General features: G+C 39.4%; 1 protein-coding gene across 6 annotated transcripts in view; it reads right to left on the bottom strand.

The window, feature by feature from the left end:
• The window catches only part of LOC132225560 (histone demethylase UTY-like), a 300,626-nt gene that overhangs the window by 70,786 nt on the left and 207,899 nt on the right, over window positions 1-21,941 (bottom strand). For all 6 annotated transcript variants that reach the window (XR_009450969.1, XM_059680653.1, XM_059680656.1 and 3 more), the window contains 4 exons: window positions 19,708-20,483; window positions 17,933-18,062; window positions 16,114-16,219; window positions 15,468-15,673 (listed from right to left, as the gene is read on the bottom strand). Coding sequence is in view for 5 of the 6 variants with exons in the window: in XM_059680653.1 (XP_059536636.1) it covers window positions 15,468-15,673; window positions 16,114-16,219; window positions 17,933-18,062; window positions 19,708-20,483 (1,218 nt within the window). In the remaining variant the exon portion in view is untranslated. The remainder of the gene's footprint in view (window positions 1-15,467; window positions 15,674-16,113; window positions 16,220-17,932; window positions 18,063-19,707; window positions 20,484-21,941) is intronic.

Genomic DNA, 21,941 nt, shown 5'->3' with positions numbered 1-21,941 from the left:
AGGGGGGCTTTGTGTAGGGCGGACCCTGGGATGTTGTTCACCCTCCGAGTTCAAAATACCCCCCTTCACTATCATTCCCCTGTGGGAATGGGGCCCAACAAAGTACTAGCTCCTCAACCTCAGCTGACCACTCCCCGGGGAATCTACAACTGAAGGAGCATGGGCCCCGGCATCACTGCCTAACACCCTACTCGCACCTACCACGAAGAACCTGACTCTGAGTCATACCCCCCCGCCTGAAGTAGACCCACTTATAAGCATGGTTATAGGAGCTTATTATGTTTTAAACGCCTCCAGGCCTGACCTGACCAAATCTTGCTGGCTCTGTCTATACGTTGAGCCACCGTATTATGAGGGTATCGCGGTTAAGGGTAACTATACAACCGCCACGATTGTCAGCTCCTGCAGGTGGCAGCAAACTGTTGCAAGGCTAACGCTCCAGGCAGTAATGGAGCAGCGGGCCTGCGTAGGCAACGTACCCCCTGAGCAGTTGCATCTCTGCAACGAAACTCTGACTATCCCTGAAGAGGCAGTATACCTTTTGCCTCCCAAGAATGCATGGTGGGCCTGCTCCAGTGGCCTCGCTCCTTGTGTCCACTCCCTGGTCCTTAATTCCCAGAAGGAGGGCTTTTGCGTGCTCGTGCAGTTAATTCCCAAGTTAATATACCATTCAGAGAAAGAGGTCCTTAACAAATTCGGCGCTGCCAATCCCCGAAATAAAAGAGAGCCCATCACAGCCTTAACTATGGCCGCCCTCTTGGGAATGGGACTAGCGGGAGCAGGGACTGGAATATCCTCACTTGTCATACAAGACAAGAATTATGGAGCCCTAAGAGCAGCCATTGACCTAGACAAAGAATTGAAAAATCTATTACCCATTTACAGGATTCTCTCACCTCCTTATCTGAGGTAGTGCTCCAAAACAGAAGAGGACTAGACTTGTTATTCCTGCAGCAGGGGGGCTTATGTGCAGCTTTGGGAGAGGAATGTTCTTTTTATGTTGACCACTCAGGTGTTGTTAAAGAGTCTATGGCCCTCATAAGGGAAGGATTGCAGAAGCGGAAGTTGGAAAAAGAGCGGTCTCAGTCTTGGTATGAATCCCTGTTTAATTGGTCCCCATGGTTAACCACTCTCATTTCTGCCCTCGTCGGGCCCCTTGTAATCCTCCTAATGTTGCTAACTTTTGGCCCCTGCATTATTAACAAGCTAGTTCAATTTGTCAAAGAACGCATAGGGGTAGTTCAATTAATGGTCTTACAAGCTCAATACCGGCCTCTAGCGACAGAGGGAGAGGTAGAAATGCAGTCCGTCTCATGATTGAGCCGTGAGTTCCAAGACAAGGGGGGAATGAAGGGACAGAACGGAACTTGAAAGAACTAAGCAGAACTAAGCAGAAATGCACCCTCCTCCCTCTTCAAGGACGAAGCAGGGACATACTCTTCTCCCTCTCCTCTATCTTGTCTTGCAATGCTGGGCCCTCAGCCCAAGCCGCCCCCCCCCCCCCGCCCCCGCCCCGAGATGACCACAAGAATGCTGGTATTGTCCTAACTCTCCGAACCACCCACCTGAGTGGACCAATGAAGCTCCACAAATGTAGCTACGGTCCTAATAAGGCTACAGCGGAGGACGGCTCCAACCTTCAGAATGTGATGGTCACTTCCTGACCCTTATGCTGTAAAACCCTGACCAATCTCTGTAACTCACGCCACCCATAAAGCCCACCCCAAATAGCTAGCCCTACATAACCTTTGTTCTCCTGGGACACGCTCTCTCGCCTCACCGCTGCGCCGGATAGAGGCTGGGAGCCAATTCTAGAATTGATCAATAAAGACTCGTTGCTTTTGCATCGGAGGAGGCTCCCTGGTGGTGGATTATTGGGGACCCCGAGCTCTGGGCATAACAATTGGCATATTACGCTTTTATTATTATAGATAGCTAAGATTTGGAAACAGCCAAGTGCCCCATCAGTAGAGGCTCGGTGCATGAAATTCATGCATGGGGGGTTGGGAGAGGGTGTCCACTCAGCCTGGCCTACACTCTTTCGCAATCTGGAACCACTCACAATCCGATGATCCCACAAGGATGTCTGACTGCCAGCTTAGGCCCAATCTTACATGGTTGTTAAAGAAAGAAAAGGGGAGGGGAGGGGAGGGGAGGGGAGGAAGGGAGGAAGGGGGGAAGAAAGAAAAGGAAGGAAGGAAGGAAGGAAGGAAGGAAGGAAGGAAGGAAGGAAGGAAGGAAGGGAGGGAACTTTTACCATTAGCAACAGCATGAATAGACCTTGAGAGTATTATGCTAAGAGAAATAATCCAGTCAGAGAAAGATAAGTATCATGTGATTCACACATATGTGGAATCTAATGAAGAAAATAAACTGACGAACAAAAGAGATCCAGAGACCTAGAAGCCTGGAACTAACTGATAAAAGGTGGGAATGGTGGGTGGGGAGAGATTTAGGGAACTTATATGAAAATATGCATAGTCCATGGACAGAGATTATGGTGTAATGAAGGCCTGGGAGGGGCGTGTGCAGGGTAGAGGGTGTCAATGGGAAAACCCCACAAAGTATTGTAATACTTTCAACAATAAAAATAATTTTAAAAAAGAATATTTTCAGTGTGTTGTAATCCCACTTGTTCATTTTAGCTTTTGTTGTCTTAATGTTTGCTGCCAAATAAAAAAAAAAGTATTACTAAAAATAGCTGCATTGGGTTTAACCCTATGTTGTATTCCAGAAGTTTCTCTGCTTTCAGGTCTTATAGTCAACATTTTAATCCATTGTGAGCTCAGTTTTGTGTATGATGTAAGATGGTGGTCTAAGACTTTTCTTATTTTTAATTGACCTAAAAGATTAGTTAGTTAAAAATAATAGCAACAAGTTGTTCATTATGCATTCTTAAGTGTATTCTAGAGGCCCGGTGCACAAATTCGTGCACGGGTGGGGTCCATAGGCCTGGCTGGTGAGAGGGCCAATTGGGGCCAACTCACCCAGTCCTGATCAGGGCAGATCAGGGCCGGCTGACTCAGGAGAGGGGCGGCGAGAAGCTGGTCAGCCATGGGAGGTTGGTTGTGGGAGCGCACTGATGACTAGGGGGCAGCTCATGCATTGAGTGTCTGCCCCCTGGTGGTCAGTGCGCGTCATAGTGAACGGTCATTTGGTCGCTTAGACTTTTATAGATATGCTTCTATATAGCAGTGATTCAAAGAGTAGGAGGAAAAATTAAGAATACTATGTTTTTATAAAATACCTACACTAGGCTTGAATCTCTACTGGTATATCTGAGAGTGAAGTTGGGTTAGTTGTAAATGTGTAATGCAAACCCTAGAACAAATACATATTTTTTTAAAGTATAACATATAGTAAGGAAAAAATAGATTAGTATATTATGCGTAATTAAAATTTATAGACACAGAAACAGTGGAATAAAAAGTTAGAACAAAGTATAAATAAATAAATACAAACAGGTAACAAAATGGTAGATACTAACCTAACCAAATCAATAATCACTATGAACGTCAATGTTAATGCACCTATTTAAAGACAGAGATTGTCAGAGTGAATAAAATACTAAAACCCAAATACATGTGGGTCGTAAGAAACCAACTAATATATATGTATCTGTATATAAACGAATAAAGAAAGCTAACAGTAATCAAAGTAAAGTGAGTGAGAGTAGTTAATATTAATATTAATTCTGGATTACACTCTAGAACAGTGGTTCTCAACCTTCCAATGCCGCAACCCTTTAATACAGCTCCTCATGTTGTGGTGACCCCCAATTTCATTGTTACAAATTGAACATAATTAAAAGCATAGTGATTAATCACAAAAACAATATGTAATTATATATGTGTTTTCCGATGGTCTTAGGCGACCGCTGTGAAAGGGTCATACAACCCCCAAAGGGGTCGCGACCCACAGGCTGAGAACCGCTGGTCTACAAGAAAATATCAGAAAGAAAGCAGACCATGATGGAAGTATACATTCTTTGAAAGGCAAAATTAACGTCTATGACCTAACAATAAAGAATTAAAATACTTAAGACAGAAACTGATACTACAATTAGAGTTGAAGATTTAAATAGGTATTAGAAATACATATAGTAGTAACTAGTACAAAGTCAGTTAAGGATAGAATGGAACTTAAGAGTGCCACCAATTTTCTGAATATAATGATCAACTATAGCCTACTACATCAACAGCAGAACACACATTCTTGTACAGCTCACATGGAACACTGAATTAGAGACAGCACATTTTGGGCCAAGAAACATCCTTAAATTTTTTTAAATATGTGAATGAGTCCTGGCCAGGTATGGCTTCATAGGTTGGGCACCCAAGGTTCAATCTGAGGTCAGGGCACATGCCCACGTTGTAGGCTGGATCCCGACAGATGCATGCAAGAGGCAGCCGATGAATGTTTCCTTCTGATATTAATGATTCTCTCTCTCTCCTCTCTTACAAAGAAAGAGAATAACAGGCCAATATTACTAATAAACACAAATGCTAAAATCCTCAACAAAATATTACCAAATTGGATCAAGTAATATATTAAAAAGATCATATACCATGAGGAAGTGGGATTTATTACAGGGATGAAAGGTTGGTACAATATTCGCAAATCAATAAAAGTGACACATCACATAAACAAACTGAAAGACAAAAATCACATGATCATATCAATGGACACAGAAAAAGCATTAGACAAAATCCAACAAAACACAATATTCCAAAATGGAAGATTTTGTCATTTTTTTTAATAAAAACTCACAGTAAAGTGGAAGTAGAGAGAGCACACCTCAACATAATAAAGAACAAGAACAAGACAGGGATTCCCGCTTTCACCACTTGTATTCAATATAGTACTAGCAGTCCTGTAGCCACAGCAATCAAACAAGAAGAAAATATAAAAGCAAACCAAGCCCTAGACGGTTTGGCTCAGTGGATAGAGCAGTGATGGCGAACCTTTTGAGCTCGGCGTGTCAGCATTTTGAAAAACCCTAACTTAACTCTGGTGCTGTGTCACCTATAGAAATTTTTGATATTTGCAACCATAGTAAAACAAAGATTTATATTTTTGATATTTATTTTATATATTTAAATGCCATTTAACAAAGAAAATTCAACCAAAAAAATGAGTTCACGTGTCATAGGTTTGCCATCACTTAGATAGAGCGTCGGCCTTCTGACTGAAAGGTCCCGGGTTCGAGTCTGGTCAATCTGAAAGAATATATACACCCCTATGTTCATAGCAATGCAATTTACAATAACTAAGTTAGAAACAGCTCAAGTGCCCAAAGGGATAAAAAGTTGTGGTACATTTATACAATAGAATACTATACAGCTATAAAAAAGAAGAATCTCTTTCCCTTTGTTACAGCATTGGTGGACCTAGAGAATATTACGCTAAGTGAAATAAGCCAAACAGAGAAGGGTGAGTATCACATAATCTCACTTATATGTGGAATCTAATGAACAAGGTAAACTGACAAATAAAACAAAACCAGAGACACTGAAACATATAACAGACTGAGGTATTTCAGAGGGGATGGATGGACAGAAAGAGATTAACCAAAGAACTTATATTCATATATGCATAACCGATGGATATAGACAGTAGTGTGGTGAAGGCCTGGGGATGGGGTGGGAGTGCAGTGGAGAAGGAAAAGAAGGAGACAGCTGTTAATACTTTCAACAATAAAGATAAATTAAAAAATATAAAATAGAAATAACACAAATCCATTCTCATAATGGATTAAACTAGAAATCATTAACATAAATACAGCTGAAAAATCATAAATATGCACAAATTAAAGAACACTTTTCAAAACAACACATGGACTGAGAGGAAATTACCAAAAAATGAAATATTACTTTGAACAAAATAAAATAAAAACACAAATTACTTAAAATTTGTGAGAATGCACCAAGGCAGTGCTTGGCAGGAATTTAGAGCAATAAATACATGAAACAACAATAACAAAATTAGCCTCTAAAATCAATCATCTAAGTTTCTGCTCTAGGAAACTAGGGGGCTGGGAGGAATCAATTTAATCAATGTAAGCAGAAGAAGAGAAATATTAAGAATTAAAACAAAATCCAATGACAGTAAAAACTGAAAATCTATGAAGAAGAAAAAAATCAATAAACAAACACAAGACACAATTGCTAATTATAGAGACAGAAGATGGGACATCACTATAAATCACATGATCATTAAAAGTTAAAACAGGAATTCCCCATCAGGTGACTCAGTTCATAGGAGCATCATCCTATACATTAAAAGGTTGTGGATTTGATTTCTGGTTAGCATTGGATCCCCTATTGGGGTACATTCAGGAGGCAAGTGATCAATGTTTCTCTCTCACTTTCTTTCTACCTCTCCTTTCCTCTCTATCTAAATATCAGTAAACATATCTTCAGGTGAGGATTAAAAAAAAAAAAAGCTAATGGAGGAATATTACAAACAACTCTATATCCACAAATTTGATAACCTGAATGCAACTAATTCCTTGAAAGACACAATCTACCAAAAACAACACCGAGAGAAGGAACTAATTAAAATGAGCTTATAATTTTAAGAAAACAGAATCAATAACTTTTCATAACAGAAAGCACTACACCAAATATTTGACTTCCACCAAATATTTAAGGAAGAAATTATGCCAATGCTCTATAATCTCTCCCAGAAAAAAGAGGAGGTAACATTTCATAAGTATAAAACCACAGACAAATCTATCTCATTAATATAGATGCAAAAGTCAATGTTGCACATATTCCCAATGTGCACCACTGTTTTGGGAAAATGCAGGAGGCTATGCATATGTGGGAACAGAGGTACATAGAAACTATCAGTACCTCCCAATTTTGCTGCATCCCTAAAATGTTTAAAAAGACATTTTATTTTGAAAAAAGCAAATGTTACACTCAATAACAAAGACAACAGCTCAATTTCACAATGAACCAAAATATTCAATACACTTTCACTAAATACATTATGTGAATAAAAACAATAAATCCATTAAATGAGGCTTAAAACTACTCACTAATAAACAGATAAAAATTATAATAATATACCACTTCATAACCATGACAATAGCTAGAATGAAGAGGACAGATAAGGAACACCTGTAGTCAAAATGTCAGACTAAGTGAGTACTGGCCCACCTCTTCCCATGCCCACATCAAGCTTACAACTAAATTATAGAACAGCTAACCTTGCAATTTACCTTGACAGAACTCCTATAATTAAGAATATAGAGAGGAGGCAAGCTGAGTCTGTTGAAGGGTCGAAGACTAAGAATGGCTAGTCCCATACTTATGTGGTAATTAGGAATGGGAAGGGAGTCCTGGCTGGGTGGCTCAGTTGTTTGGAGAATCATCCTATATCCAACAAGATTGTGGGTTTGTTTCCTTGTTGGGGTGCTTCTTGGAGGTAACCGACAGATATTTCTCTCTCTGTCTTCCTCTCTCTCAAATCAATAAAGACATGTTCTCGGGTGAGGATTAGAAAAAATAATTGGGAGAGATATCTTGGCTGTGGAGGTAACCACTGAGTGGGGAATCACAGTGACTCCTTATGCCACAATGACTCCTTATCAGTGAGGCTAGGGGTGGCAGGTGAGAAATCAGCAGGGATTTTGTTCAGGTGGAACAAGGGCTGCTGGAAACCCAAGCATTCCTCAGAAAGGGGCTGTGCACAGACTTACTGACAAACTCACATGTTCTGCCATGCACTTTGGCAGCAGCAGCAGCAGCATGAGATCAACTTCTTGATCTACTATGGGGCGTGCCTTGGACCTTGCCCTGTTCCCACCAGTTCATCACTACTTAACTTTTGCCTCCTCAGCACCTTCAAACACCCAGCCTAGGAGGATGTGGTTCACCATGGATACACCATTACCTCCTTACAATGCAGTCCTTTGACTGCCTCTAGGGAATGTACTTCATTCCTCTACTTCTGGCTGTCTTGCCCATTCCAAAGGAGCAAATGTGATTTCCTCCCACTAGAGTACCTGCCCTCTCCCACAAACCACTCCTGCCACTATCATTGCCTAACTGATAACTCAAATTCTGCTCTTGTCTTGACTCCAGTGGGGCAAGCCAGCCAAGGAGACAAGGTGACTAGCCAGATCTAGAGGACTGTTCCTCTTGGACACTGACCCCAGCCCCAGGCCCCAGACTCCAAGGGGATATCCCATAAACAGTTCTGGGAGAGTGGGGGGTGTTACTTGCCACTAGAAATAGCCCTGATCCTAATTCCTTGAGTTTTCTTTGGCCTCTCCCTGCCTTCATAGAGTCTGCATGAAAGGGCTGGAGTCCTTAGGAAAGGGTCCATGTATTCAGGACTGTGCTAGCTCTACTCCCAATGACATCCACAGGAGCCTTTGAGATATGGATAACAACCACAAAAAAGGATTGATGAATTCAGTGAAACTTTATACAAAAAAGACAAAGAAAAAGAAGTGAGAGGATAAGAGAAAGAAAACCTATTTGAAAAGAATGACTGAAAACTTCCCCAAACCAGCAAAGGAGGTAGATATACAAGTCCAGGAAGTGTACAGAATTCCAAATATGAGCAAACCAACAAGGACCACACCAAGAGACAATCATAATAAAAATGGCAAAGTTTAACAAACACAAAGAGAGAATGTTTTTATTTGTTTTTATTTCATAGACAAAGGGAGAGGGGGAGAGAGATAGAAACATCAATGATGAGAGAGAATCATCGACTGACTGCCTCCTTGCATGCCCCCTACTGGGGATCAAGCCCAAAACCCAGTAATGTGCCTTTGCCCAGAATCAAACTCGGGACCCTTCAGTGCCTCAGCCGTGGGCAAACTATGGCCTGCAGGCCGGATCCGGCCCGTTTGAAATGAATAAAACTAAAAAAAAAAAAAAAAAAAGACCGTACCCTTTTATGTAATGATGTTTACTTTGAATTTATATTAGTTCACACAAACACTCCATCCATGCTTTTGTTCCGGCCCTCAGGTCCAGTTTAAGAACCCATTGTGGCCCTCAAGTCAAAAAGTTTGCCCACCCCTGCCTAGGCCAACTCTCTATCCCCTGAGCCAAACTGGCTAGGGCCAAAGAGGGAATCTTAAAAGCAACAACAAGAAGACGGTACAAGGAAGCTTCCATAAGACTATCAGCTTACTATCTCAAAAGAAACTTGCAGACCAGAAGGGACTGACATGAAATATGCAAAGTGATGAAATTAAAGAACTAAAATTTTCCTACCAAGAGGTGATATTTGGGATAAAAAAAGAGAAAAAGAGCTTCAAGAAAAGAAAAACCGGAGAGTTTTTCGCCACCAAACCAGTATTACAAGAAATGTTAAATAGACTTCATTAGTAAGGAAAAAAAGAAAAGAATTATCAAAAATAAGACAATTCATGACAATAATTATAACCTACCAATAATCACTTTAAATTAAGTAAATGCTTAAATCAAAGACTGAAAAGATAAGAAAACATGACCTAAACATATGTGGCCTAAATTAAACACATCTCAGATTGAAAAATGTATACACATATTGAAAATAAAAAATGAATCAAGACAGTTCATGCTAATTAAAACAAAACAAAACAAAACAAAGCTGGGGCAGCAATACTTATCTATATTAATAAAAGGGTAATATGCTAATTAAACCAAACATCTTCCAGACATCCTTTTGGACAAAGCCATGATGGCGGAGCCAAGGCAGAGGTGGTTAGGGGTGATCAGGCAGGCAGAGGAGAGCAGTTAGGGGGATCAAGCTGGCAGGGGAGAGCAGTTAGGAGGATCAGGCCGGCAGGGCAGAGCAGTTAAGGGGATCAGGCTGGTAGGCAGGTGAGCGGTTAAGAGCCAGTGATCTCAGATTGCGAGAGGGGTGTCCGACTGTAGGACATCCACCGAGGGTTTCTGGATTGGAGAGGGTGCAGGTCGGGTTGAGGGACCCCTACCCCGGCCCCCATGCAAAAATTTCGTGCACCAGACCTCTAGTATTGAATAAAATACACTTTTAAAAAAGGCTATAATAAGAGACTAAAAGGAACAATTCATAGTAATAATCTAACAACACTGTGTTTTTGTGAACATTTTCAAACCCAAGGCAGGAGCATCTTAATATACAGAGCAAATATTGATGGAAAAAACAAGAGAGATTGATGGTAATAAAGTCATGGTAGCAAATTTTAACACTCCACATGCATCAATGGCTAAATCATGCAAACAGAAAATCAAGTAAAAAAAAAAAAAAAAAGCCTTAAATGACACATCTGTCCAGATGGATTTCATTGATATTTTTAAACATTCATACCAAAGCAGCAGAATATACATTGTTTTAAGATGCCCATGAAACACCTGATAGGCCATAAAAAGCCTTCAGTAAATTTAAGAAGACTGAAATAATTTCAAGCATTTCTCTGATCTTAAAGGTATAAAAACAGAAATCAATTCTATTAAAATATTTTCAAAAAACAGACATTAATGAAGGCTAAATAACATGCTACTGAACAGTGAATGGGATGACAATGAACTCAAAAAGAAATCAAAAGATACCTTAAAAAAAATAACGAAAACACAATTACCCAAAATCTATGGGTGACAAAAAAAGCAGTTCTAAGGAAGATTCACAGGTCTGCTTCAAGAAACAAGAAAAATCTCAAATAAACTAACCTTGGATATAATGGAACTCATAAAGGCACAAAAAGATAAAACCTAAAGTCAGTAGAAGGAAAAAATTAATACAGTTCAAAGTAAAAATAAAGTAAATAGTCTAAAAAAAAAAAAAAGATAAAAAATACCGAGAACTAGTTCTTTGAAAAATAAGTAAAACTGACTCATAAAGAAAAATGAGGAGAAACCAACATGGCGGCATATGTAAACACCTGAAATTGCTGCCTCACACAACCACTTCAAAAATGCAACTAAAAGACAAAACAGACATCATCCAGAACCACAGGAAGGCTGGCTGAGTGGAAATTCTACAACTAGAAGGAAAGAGAAAAGCACACTGAAACTCAGGGGAGGTGCGGAGGCACACGCCGAAAGGGCTGGCAACTGAGGACGCAGTTGTCTTTTTCAATCAGGAGGGAGGCACAAGTTCCCGAATGCTCTGAACTCCAGTTCCGGGCGAATCTCTGGGGATCCAGACTCACATGGATAGAAACTGGACTGTTTGGCATTGGGCAGAACTCAAGGGCGGCTTTCTCTCAGAGGTGCTTGAGCAATTACCTCAGGACACTGAGACTCGGGGCCTCTTAGGGCAGGGCTGAGGAGCAGCCATAGCTGTTTGCTCCGCCCTGTTGATCCCCTGAGACCCTGCCCCACCCAAGCTGTGTGCTGAGCCTTTTGCATATGAATGGTCAGGCCCTTTGCAATCTAAAATTAACTAACAAACTGCAGCTGGGTCAGAGAAACCCAGAACATCCAAAAGAAGGCCAAAGGCCCCACAGCAGCTTGCATTGCTTCACAGCTAGGCCTCATCTGGACACCTCCAAATCCCAAACAAAGAAGAGGAATCTGCAGATCTCTCTGCAGCTCCTGCTGGGAAGCTTCAGGCAGAGGCTAAATTAGCACCTCCTTAGAGACCCAAGAGCCAGTGTACCCAGTGGTCACAGTGGGACCATCCAGATTACAACTCCTCAGATCCATAAGGGACACACTCAGGGGGCAGACTCAGAGAGCACCAAAGCCCCACTGAAACAAGTCTTGCCCCATAAGGGTGTCTCCAGCTCAGAAGTTCTCCCACCGTAGACACAGCTGAATCTCACAGCCAATTGGCCTGGAGGTCAATTCCTCCCACTGTTACCAACAACAATCAAGGCTTAACTACAACAAGACTGTGCACACAGCCCACAAAGGGGTGCACCAAGAGTGTCCACCTCAGGTAATTGGGGAGGCTGAGCCACTGGGCCCTATAGGACACCTAGCACAGAAAGCCACTCTATCAACACAGGGAAGCAGTCAAAATGTGGAGACAAAGAAAAAGGTCACAAATGACAGAAATGGAGGAAAGCAAACTACTGGATATAGAGTTCATAACCACGGTTATAAGGTTTTTCAAGAATTTTCTAGAAACTACCGATAAATTTAGTGAGACCCTCAATAAATCTAGTGAGACCCTCGAGGATATGAAAAAGGACCAACCAGAAATTAAGCATACACGGACAGAAATAAAGAATATTATACAGAGATCCAACAGCAGACCAGAGGATCGCAAGAATCAAGTCAAAGATTTGAAATACGGAGAAGCAAAAAACACCCAACCGGAAAATCAAAAAGAATCCAAAAATACGAAGATAGTGTAAGGAGCCTCTGGGACAACTTCAAGCGTACCAACATCCGAATTATGCGGGTACCAGAAGAAGAGAGAGAGCAAGATTTGAAAACCTATTTGAAGAAATAATGACAGAAAACTTCCCCTATCTGGTGCAAGAAATAGACTTACAAGTTCAGGAAGCGCAGAGAACCCCAAACAAAAGGAATCCAAAGAGCACCACACCAACACACATCATAATTAAAATGCCAAGGGCAAAAGACAAAGAGAGACTCTTAAAAGCAGCAAGAGAAAAAGTTAGTTACCTACAAGAGAGTACTCATACGATCAATAGTCAGCTGATTTCTCAACAGAAACTTTGCAGGCCAGAAGAGAGTGGCAAGAAATATTCAAAGTGATGAATAGCAAGAACCTACAACCAAGATTACTTTATCCAGCAAAGCTATCATTCAGAATTGAAGGTCAGATAAAGAGCTTCACAGATAAGAAAAAGCTAAAGGAGTTCATCACCACCAAACCAGTATTATATGAAATGCTGAAAGGTATTCCTTAAGAAGAGAAAGAAGAAGAAAAAGGTAAAGATAAAAATTATGAACAACAAATACATATCTATCAGTAAGTGAATCTAAAAATCAAGTGAATAAAAATCTGATGAACAGAATGAACTGGTGAATATAATAGAATCAGGGGCACAGAAAGGGAGTGGACTGACAATTCTCGGGGGGAAAGCGGTGTGGGGGGTGTGGGAAGACACTGGACAAAAATCGTACCCCTATGGATGAGAACAGTGGGGGGGGGGGGGCGGGTAATGGCAGAGGGTTGGGGGGGAGCTATGGGGAGAAAAAAGAGGAACAACTGTAATAATCTGAACAATAAATATTTAATTTTAAAAAAGAAAAGAAAAAGAAAAATGAGAACCTTAATAATAAAATCAGAAATGTAAAAAGTGACAGCTACAACCACAGAAACAAAGGATTATAAGAAACTAGAGGCCCAGTGCACAGATTAATGCACTGGTGGGGGGGGAGGGGAGAGGGGGTCTTTAAGCATGGCCTGCAGGGATCAGGCTGAAACCCGATTGGCCCGGCCCCACTGCACCTGCTGCAGGCTCACGCCCAGTTAGTCCTGATTGAGAAAGGCTCGCCAGCTGTGAGCCCTGCATCTGGCACCCATCAGTCAGCTGAGTGGCACTCCTACTGTGGGAGCACACTGACCACCAAGGGGCAGCTCCTGCATTGAGCGTTTGTCCCCTGGTGGGCAATGCATGTCACAGTGACCCGTCAACCGGTCGTTCGGTCACTTAGGCTTTTATATACATAGACTAGAGGCCTGTTGCACAAAAAGATTCGTGCAATAGGCCTTCCCTTCTCCTGGCTGCTGGCACCGGTTTTCCTCCGGCACCCGAGACCCAGGCCTTTGCCCCGACCTGAACCACCTTCAAGCCCTCGCTGTTCCGGCTGGAGCCGCCTTCAGTCTTTGCTCCTCTGCTTTGCACCTACATATGCAAATTAACCACCATCTTTGTTGGTGGTTAATTTGCATATCGCTCTGATTAGCCAGTGATGGGCGTAGCAAAGGTATGGTCAATTTGAATCTTTGTCTATTATTAGATAGGATTACTAGGAACAATTAATTATATGCCAACCAATTGGACAACCAGGCAATGAATAATTTCTTAAAAATATACAACCTTCCAAGACTAAATCAAGAGAAAACAACATCTGAACCTAGCCAGGTAGCTCAATGTCATCTGTATTATTAAAGTGTTGTGGGTTTGAACCCTGTTCAGAGCACATACTAGATTGCAGGTTTGTCAGGGTGTATGGGAGGCAACAAATTGATCTCTTTCTCTCTCTCCCTCTCCCTCTCCCTCTCCCTCTCTCTCCATATCTTCAAGCGAGGATTAAAATATAAATCTATAATAATAAAAGCGTAATATGCTAATTAGACCAGACAACCTTTCTGGGTGACCACCCAGGACCACGCTATGACACCCAATGATGCCAGGCTAGCTAAGGCGGATGTGATGTGATTGGTTGGGGGACCAGTCATCAATCCATGATCACCCCGGAGAGGGAGCCCGAGGTCCCAGGTGCCAGAGGGAAGCCAGGGGAAGAAGGCCAACTCATGCAAGAATTTCATGCATCGGGCCTCTCTAGTAAGTAAGTAAGTAAATAAATAAATAAAACAATAGCTGGACAAATAACTGTTAACAAACTAGTCAAAAAACTCCCATCAAATAAATGTCCTATATCACATGGTTTCCCAGATGATTTTTACCAAACACTCTCAGAACTAACACCTTTCATTCTTGAATAATTTTGAGCTATTTTAGTAAATTTCTGCTTCTCCTCAAGTTTTCTTTAGAAACTAAGATTAACACAGGGAAAGTAGTAATGCTTTCTATGGTAATATATTTCAGATAAAACAAAACAGAAACATTTTTTCATTGACCAGATGAAAATGAGAGCTATACACCTAATTTTCTTCCTATTAAAGTCATTTTTGGCCCAGCTGTGTGTCTCAGTGGTTCAGTATTAACCTATGAACCAGGAGGTCACAGTGTGATTCGGGTCAGGGAACATGTCTTAATTTCAGGCAGGATTCCCGGTGTGGTGTATGCAGGAGGAAGCTGACCAATGATTCCCTCTCATCATTAATGCTGCTCTCTCTTTTCTCTATCCTTCCTTCCTTCTCTGAAATCATTTTTTAAGTGATTTAAGTAAACTAACATTAAAAAAAAAAAAACATTTCAAAGTCTAGCCAGTTTGGTTCAATGGATAATATTGGCCTGCGGACTGAAGGATCCCGGGTTCGATCCCAGTCAAGGGCACTTACCTTGGTTGCAGCTCCTCCCAGGCCTGGGTCCTGGTCAGGAAGTGTGCAGGAGGCAACCAATCAATGTGTTTCTCTCACATTGATATTTCTCTCTGTATTTCCCTCTCTCTAAAAATCAATGAAAAAATATCTTCGGTGAAGATTTAAAAAAATAGAGAATTCCCTTCAAAATGAAATTAGTATAAGACAGTAACTTTATTCTTCAATTAACTAAGTGTATCTCATGAACTATTAACTTTGCTTAAATTTTTGAAGTTTTTAATAATTTGTAAATTACAACAGTGTTAAAGTAAAATTATATGAATGAAACAGATTGTTATAAAAGTAATGTGTATAAAAGTAATATCCTGGAAATAAACACTTACTCTCAATGATTCTTGGAAGGAGGAGGCTTGGTACTGTGCATACTTAGCAATTGTGGTATGAGATCTATTACTTTCACAATGCCAGATTTTCTTCGTTCCAGTGGGATCCCAGTTTTCATCAGCTGGTTGCAACAACTGTGTCCTCACTTCTACCATGTGTTCATTGTTAGCTTCTACCAATGTTTTGGTAGAGAAAAGTCCAAGATCTTCATAAACAAAAAATTGCATTAATAAATAAATTTGTATTTGGTACATTTCAAAAACACTTTTAAAAGAGTGCAGAGCTCCAGCCATTTCCATTAAGACTGTTTCAATCACTGTGGTACCAAATTTGCATAAAACTCCCTTGAAGCAACAGATCTAGCCGTTATGAGTGTAACAAGGGAGTAGAGAATTTATGAGAATCTAATTTTATCTGCATTTTATATTCAAAAGGTTCTTGGTTATCTAACCTAAACCACTAATGCTGCATAATGATACCAAATTAAAAATCCACCATAAATTTATCAATAATTAATATTGACAGCATGTATTAACATTGAGAAAGGGAGAACATTAAAATAAAAACTCAAACATTTAGCATTTTTAAAAATTAATAGTAGTAAAAGAAAATTCAAACTTTAAAAACAAAAACAAAAAACCTTACCTAATTTAAGAGCTCCAGCAAGGCCACGTATAACTGTAACAGGGTTTTTGGGATTTGTACAAAATTGATGTAATGGAGGAAAGAAAGCATCACGCTTATTTTCCAACTGTAATATTAAAATGTTTTGTTAAATATAAGAAAAATGACCAAATGTTATACAATTCATTTTCATTTATCAACCAAGCACTTTAACATCTACAGTGTATCTTAACTATTAATGCTGTATTGCTACATATTATTTATCATTAGTGTTTCCAAGTAATTAAGACATATCTGCATATAAATTTCCCCTTTAGAGAAATAGATTTTAAATTTAGTAAGTTTGAGATGTTACCAACCAATTGTATCACAAAATTTACAAGATATAAAACATTTTAGCAGTTCAAAAATATTTACTGTTTGCTTTTCAAATATAATTCCATAATTCTTTTATAAGAGTGGGAAAAGTGAAATTTACTAGCCTATTATCAAAATACAAAATTATTCAACGTAACCTACAAAAGATAAATCTTCATTTTGTACTTAATTTTCTTAAAGCTTACTTTGAAAGGTTTATTTTCATCAAATCTCAGAACCTTCCTATCATGTTAAGATATCAGTAAATTTTAATTTAGTAAAATATTAACATAACAGCTGGGGGAAAAAAGCCAAATTTGCTTGGCTGGTAGGCTCAGTGATTGAGCATCGACCTATGAACCAGGGAGGTTATGGTTTGATTCCTGGTCAGGGTATGTACCCGGGTTGTGGGCTCGATCCCCAATAGAGGGCATGCAGGAGGCAGCCAATCCATGATCCACTCTCATCATTAACGTTTCTCTCTCCTCTCTCTCTCTCTTTCTCTCTCTCCTCTTTCTCTCCCTCTCTCTCTCTCTGTGATATCAATTTAAAAAAAAAAAAAGATTTTTTAAAAGATCCAAATCTCTAAAATCCTCTCATCTGCAAAATCATTCTCAGTACTTAATGTTTAATTTTTAGTTGAGAATTTTTTTTATCTTGTGTGTTAGAAGGAATGGCAAGAATGGATAACGAGATTCTGGGAAAAACATAAAGTATTTTAATTCATAGCAACTTTTCATATTAAATGCTTCAATTTGTGAAAAATAAAAAATGAAATCAGCTTCAAATTTAAAAATGTCTACTTATACTTACTGTAACCTTTTTAGTGATATGTATTTTATATTCTCATCAATTTTATATTCACTACCACTTTTTTGAAAGATCAAAAATTCTTTGTTTTAATCACATAAAATCAAATGAATTTGAAGATCCATACAAACCATCAAGTGAAGGAATGTAGTCTTAGAAACATGTTAACAAAAAGATGACACAAAAACAAATTATCTTTTACTACTCTCATATGCCCAACGCATGGATGAGAAAACACTTTAAATATTGTTTAAAAATTATTTCTAAATATAACAGTGGTCAACAACCTTTTCTGTGAGAGGACAAATAAATATTTTTGGTATTTATCAACTAAATGTTCTTTTTTGCAAAACTTAATACTGCCAAACTCATGCAAAAACAATCAGAGATAATGCATATATGTAAACCACTTTGTATACCAGCAAAACTTTATTTACAAAAAGAGGTATTTACCATATTTAGACTGAGAGATACAAATTGGCAGCCATCCTCTAAAATTTGTCACCCATTCTCTGAGATACAAACACATTTTTGCAAAATCTTCAAATTACTGAGAAAAAAATTTAACCTTACCTAACTTCTAAAAATCAATTTAATTTGCATTGGTTTAATATATATCTTCAAAAGACAGGCAAGTTCAGCACTTGATTTCTAAGTAATTAATGAGACTCACATAAATACTAGGTGTAGGTGGATTCAACTTGTCCTTTGGCAAGGGAGGGTATGGAGACATTGGTGGTCTTGGAGGTGGACATTTATCAAAAAAAATGGGACTATTCGACAAGCCATTGTTACCTAAATTCCTGTAAAATAATAATTAGAAAAACTGCATCAGCTATTAATTTTGAAAATAGATATTGTAAATCTAAGTTTTAAGTATAGGGCATTTATAAAAATAAAATCATTTAGGATATTTGTAATCATTTCAGTGAAATAACAAGACAGAATAATTGTAACTTTAAATGCATACTCAATTTGACTTTTTATACCTTTTAATCGAAATTAAACAAGATATATTTATAGTCACATGATATAAATAATCCAAATTTCTCAACATATTTACCCTTAGATTTTCTTCACTTACTATTAAAAGAGCAACTTATACAAAAACAAATTTTTATATCTATATTAATTTCTAATACTTTTCTCCTTTTCTATATATTTTAACTATTTCCAGAATACCTATGTGATCACTTTAAAATCTAGAAAGTCCACTTGTTCTCTGTTCTTAGAGAACATCTACAGTGTATCTTAACATCTACAGTGTATCTTAACTATTAATGCTGTGCAACACCCTAATATTCTCAAAAATGATTGTGCAACACCCTAATATTCAACAAGATTCTACTTTATTAAATTCATAATTATAATAATTTTAAAGTCAATTGTATAGCTGCTATGAATTCTCATCTATAATAATAAAAGAGTAATACGCTAATTAGATCGATCAGCTGAATGACCTTCTGGACGAAGCCGGGGCTGTGAGAGCCGAGGTAAGCTACCGCAGCTCCAAGTGCCAACCCCCTTGCACGATTTTCGTGCATTGGGCCTCTAGTATTATACATACTTATCTGGATGAACTTTTTTTCTCTTTAACTAAAGGAATCATACTGCTAAGTTATAAATTCTAAATATGTAGGAAAATTAATCCCTAACTCGAACTTCTTTATTTTTAGTATAAACATCAGATACTTATAAATCCTTAATATTTTAAATGGAAAGCAAATACTAAAAACTATTAAGCCTTTGAAATAGTTACTTCTGGAACAATGGAAATGTTTAAATATGGATGGTATTACATGTTAAAATTTGATATGGAGCCCTAGCTGGCGTGGCTCAGTGAAGGGTCCTGGGTTTGATTCCGGTCAAATGTACATGTCCGAGTTGCAGGCATGCAGGAGGCAGCCAATCAATGATTCTTTATCACCATTGATGTTCCTATCTCTCTTCCTCTCCCTCTCCTTTTCTCTCACCACTGATGTTTCTATCTTTCTCTCCCTCTTCCTTCCACTCTGAAATCAATAAAAATATATTAAAAAATTTATTTGACATGAAAAGCGTGAAATTATAAACTGAAAAAGGAAGTATGTTGTGAAGTACCTAACTGTATATATAAATACACAGCAAATATGTGGTAGTCTGACAGGCTGGAATATAGTATTTTTATTGTTTATATTTTCTAACTTTTCATAATGTAAATATACTATTATAAAAAATTTTAAATATCTGATTTTATTAAATCAGGATCAAATTAAAACAAAAAAATGTTGATATGCTCACTGATACTGAAGCATAAAAAAGTTGCTTATGAAAATGATATTTTAGATAAATTACTACAACATTTTATATATAATTCCTATTTATTATAAAATCAAAATATTTTTTCCATTTTCTGATTTGGGTAGTAATCAACAATATTCACTTTGTGATTAAATTTCCCATACTAACCTGCATGCCTTCAGAACTTCTGTGGAACTTGAATAAATAGACACAGACATTGATGGAATAATCTGAGGATCAGATTTGAGGTTAATTATAGGTGAGTCTGGTTTTTTAGAGCTCTGTATGTTCTCTAGTCCTTCTCTATTAATTGTGTGTAACCTATTTTGAGGACTGTTAATGCTGCCAACGCTGTGTGAGGTTGTCTGCTCAGTGGATTTTGAAAAAGGTATTGTGGTGAAAACGACTGAAGAGGGTGAAGAGGTAATAGAATTATTAGTCTTCGTATGAATAGCTGGGTAAATATTACTGGTTTTGTCATAGGCTCCAGTACCCACACTGTCACTGGCTTTTCCAATCAATGAAGGAGAGATATGAGGACTGTTTGATAGTAAATTTGGTGATGTACAATTTCCATGGTTAGGATCACAAACAGATTCTACCGTCAGCTGCTGAACATGATTAGAAAGTCCCTTGACAACAGCACAGCCATTAGATATGTCTCCAGTATGCCTGCTTGTTTCAGGCACCAAAGACCTATTTCCTGAAGGTTGGCTCTCTTTGGTAAAGGTAGTGCCTTGCTGTCCACCTGAGGTAGCAATATGAGATGAGAGGTGATTGAGAGCAGCTCCCTGTGTCACTGAGTTGCTAGAGAGAGTTCCATGTCCAATCTGTTTCTGAATGCCAACACTAGCTGCTTGGAGATACTGGACAGGTCCAGTGGAAAATGAAGGTTGTTCATCAGTAGGTCCTGACAAATGTGAACTCTGACCTTTGTGAAGCCCCTTTTAAAAAAAGAGAAACAGAAATAAAGTAATTAGAAAGGTTTAAATCTATAATTATGCAAATCCAACAATAAAACGGATTAAAAATGTTAAATAAAAGCAGGCACACACAAAAAACCACACACACATACATACACAGAGACACACACACACACACGCGTGCGCACACACACAAAACCAGTTAAATGTGTAATACAATTTATCTCAAATCCCAAAATTTAATTTTTAAAGTTTCCATTACCAAATGATTAAAGTAGTACTTTTAGGGAAAATTATGAAACTCGGCTGATTCTATTTTTATTATTTGGTGTATTTCTTCAGGTTTTGAGGTTTAGACACTATTTTTCAACCATGTGAGCAGGAGACACATGAGCGGTGCGCTCTTGTCCAAGGAGCATCAGCCTGCCCTGTGAGCAGCCTGCCTCGAGCCTAAGAGCAGCAGCCTCATGTGGCCTGCCCCTGTCCAAGGAGCAGCAGCTGTGTAAGCAGCCCTTCCCCGTCCTAGGAGGAGCAACCACATGAGCAGTCCGACCTGTCTGAGGAGCAGCAGCCGGACAAGCAGTCTTCCTACGTTTGAGGAGAGGCAGCCCTGCGCAGGCTGCACCCATCCGAGGAGCAGCAGCTGCGCACACCCTGCACTAGTCCGAGGAGCAGCAGCTGCGCAAGCATCTTGCCCTCGTTCAAGCAGCAGCAGCCGCATGAGCAGCCTGCCGAATCCGAGGAGCAGCAGTTCTGCGAGCGGCCCGCCCTCATTCAAGGACCAGCAGCAGCCCACCCCTGTCCGAGGAGCAGCAGCCACACAAGCAGACGGCCCACGTCCGAGCGGTAGCCCTGAGCAGCATGCACTGTCCGAGGAGCAGAGCTACAACAGCCTGCACCTGTCCGTCGAGCAGCAGCCAGGTGAGTGGCACGTCCCTGTCCGAGGAGGAGAAACCACACGTGCAGCTCATTGAGAGAAATCAATGACCAGAGAATCATTAATTGGCTACCTCCTATACATTCCCTACCCAGGATCAAGCCAGCAACCTGGGCATGTGCGCTTGACCATGTATTGAATCCGGGACCCTTCACTTTGCAGGCCAACACTCTATCCACTGAGCCAAATTGGCCAGGGCTAAAAATATTTTCTTAGAAAACTATAAATAAACATTTACCACATCTGAGATACTAAAATATAAAGTAAAACATTTCTGATGTGAAAGAGAAATATACAGCCCAGTGGGCATGGCTCAGTGGTTGAGTGTCAACCTATGAACCAAAGGTCACGCTTTGATTCCCAGTCAGGGAATATGCCTAAGTTGCAGGCTTGATCTCCAGTGTGGGGTGTTTATGAGACAGCTGAGCAGTGATTCTCTCTCATCCTGGATGGTTCCATCTTTCTCGCTCCCTAAAAAAAAGTATATATTTTTTTAAAAGACAGAAATATACAATGCAACAATAGTTGAAGATTTAACTAAC

Source organism: Myotis daubentonii, chromosome Y, assembly GCF_963259705.1.
Source record: "Myotis daubentonii chromosome Y, mMyoDau2.1, whole genome shotgun sequence".
Taxonomy (NCBI): domain Eukaryota; kingdom Metazoa; phylum Chordata; class Mammalia; order Chiroptera; family Vespertilionidae; genus Myotis; species Myotis daubentonii.
The sequence above is the reverse complement of the archived record's forward strand: the minus strand, read 5'-3'. Positions and strand labels throughout refer to the sequence as shown.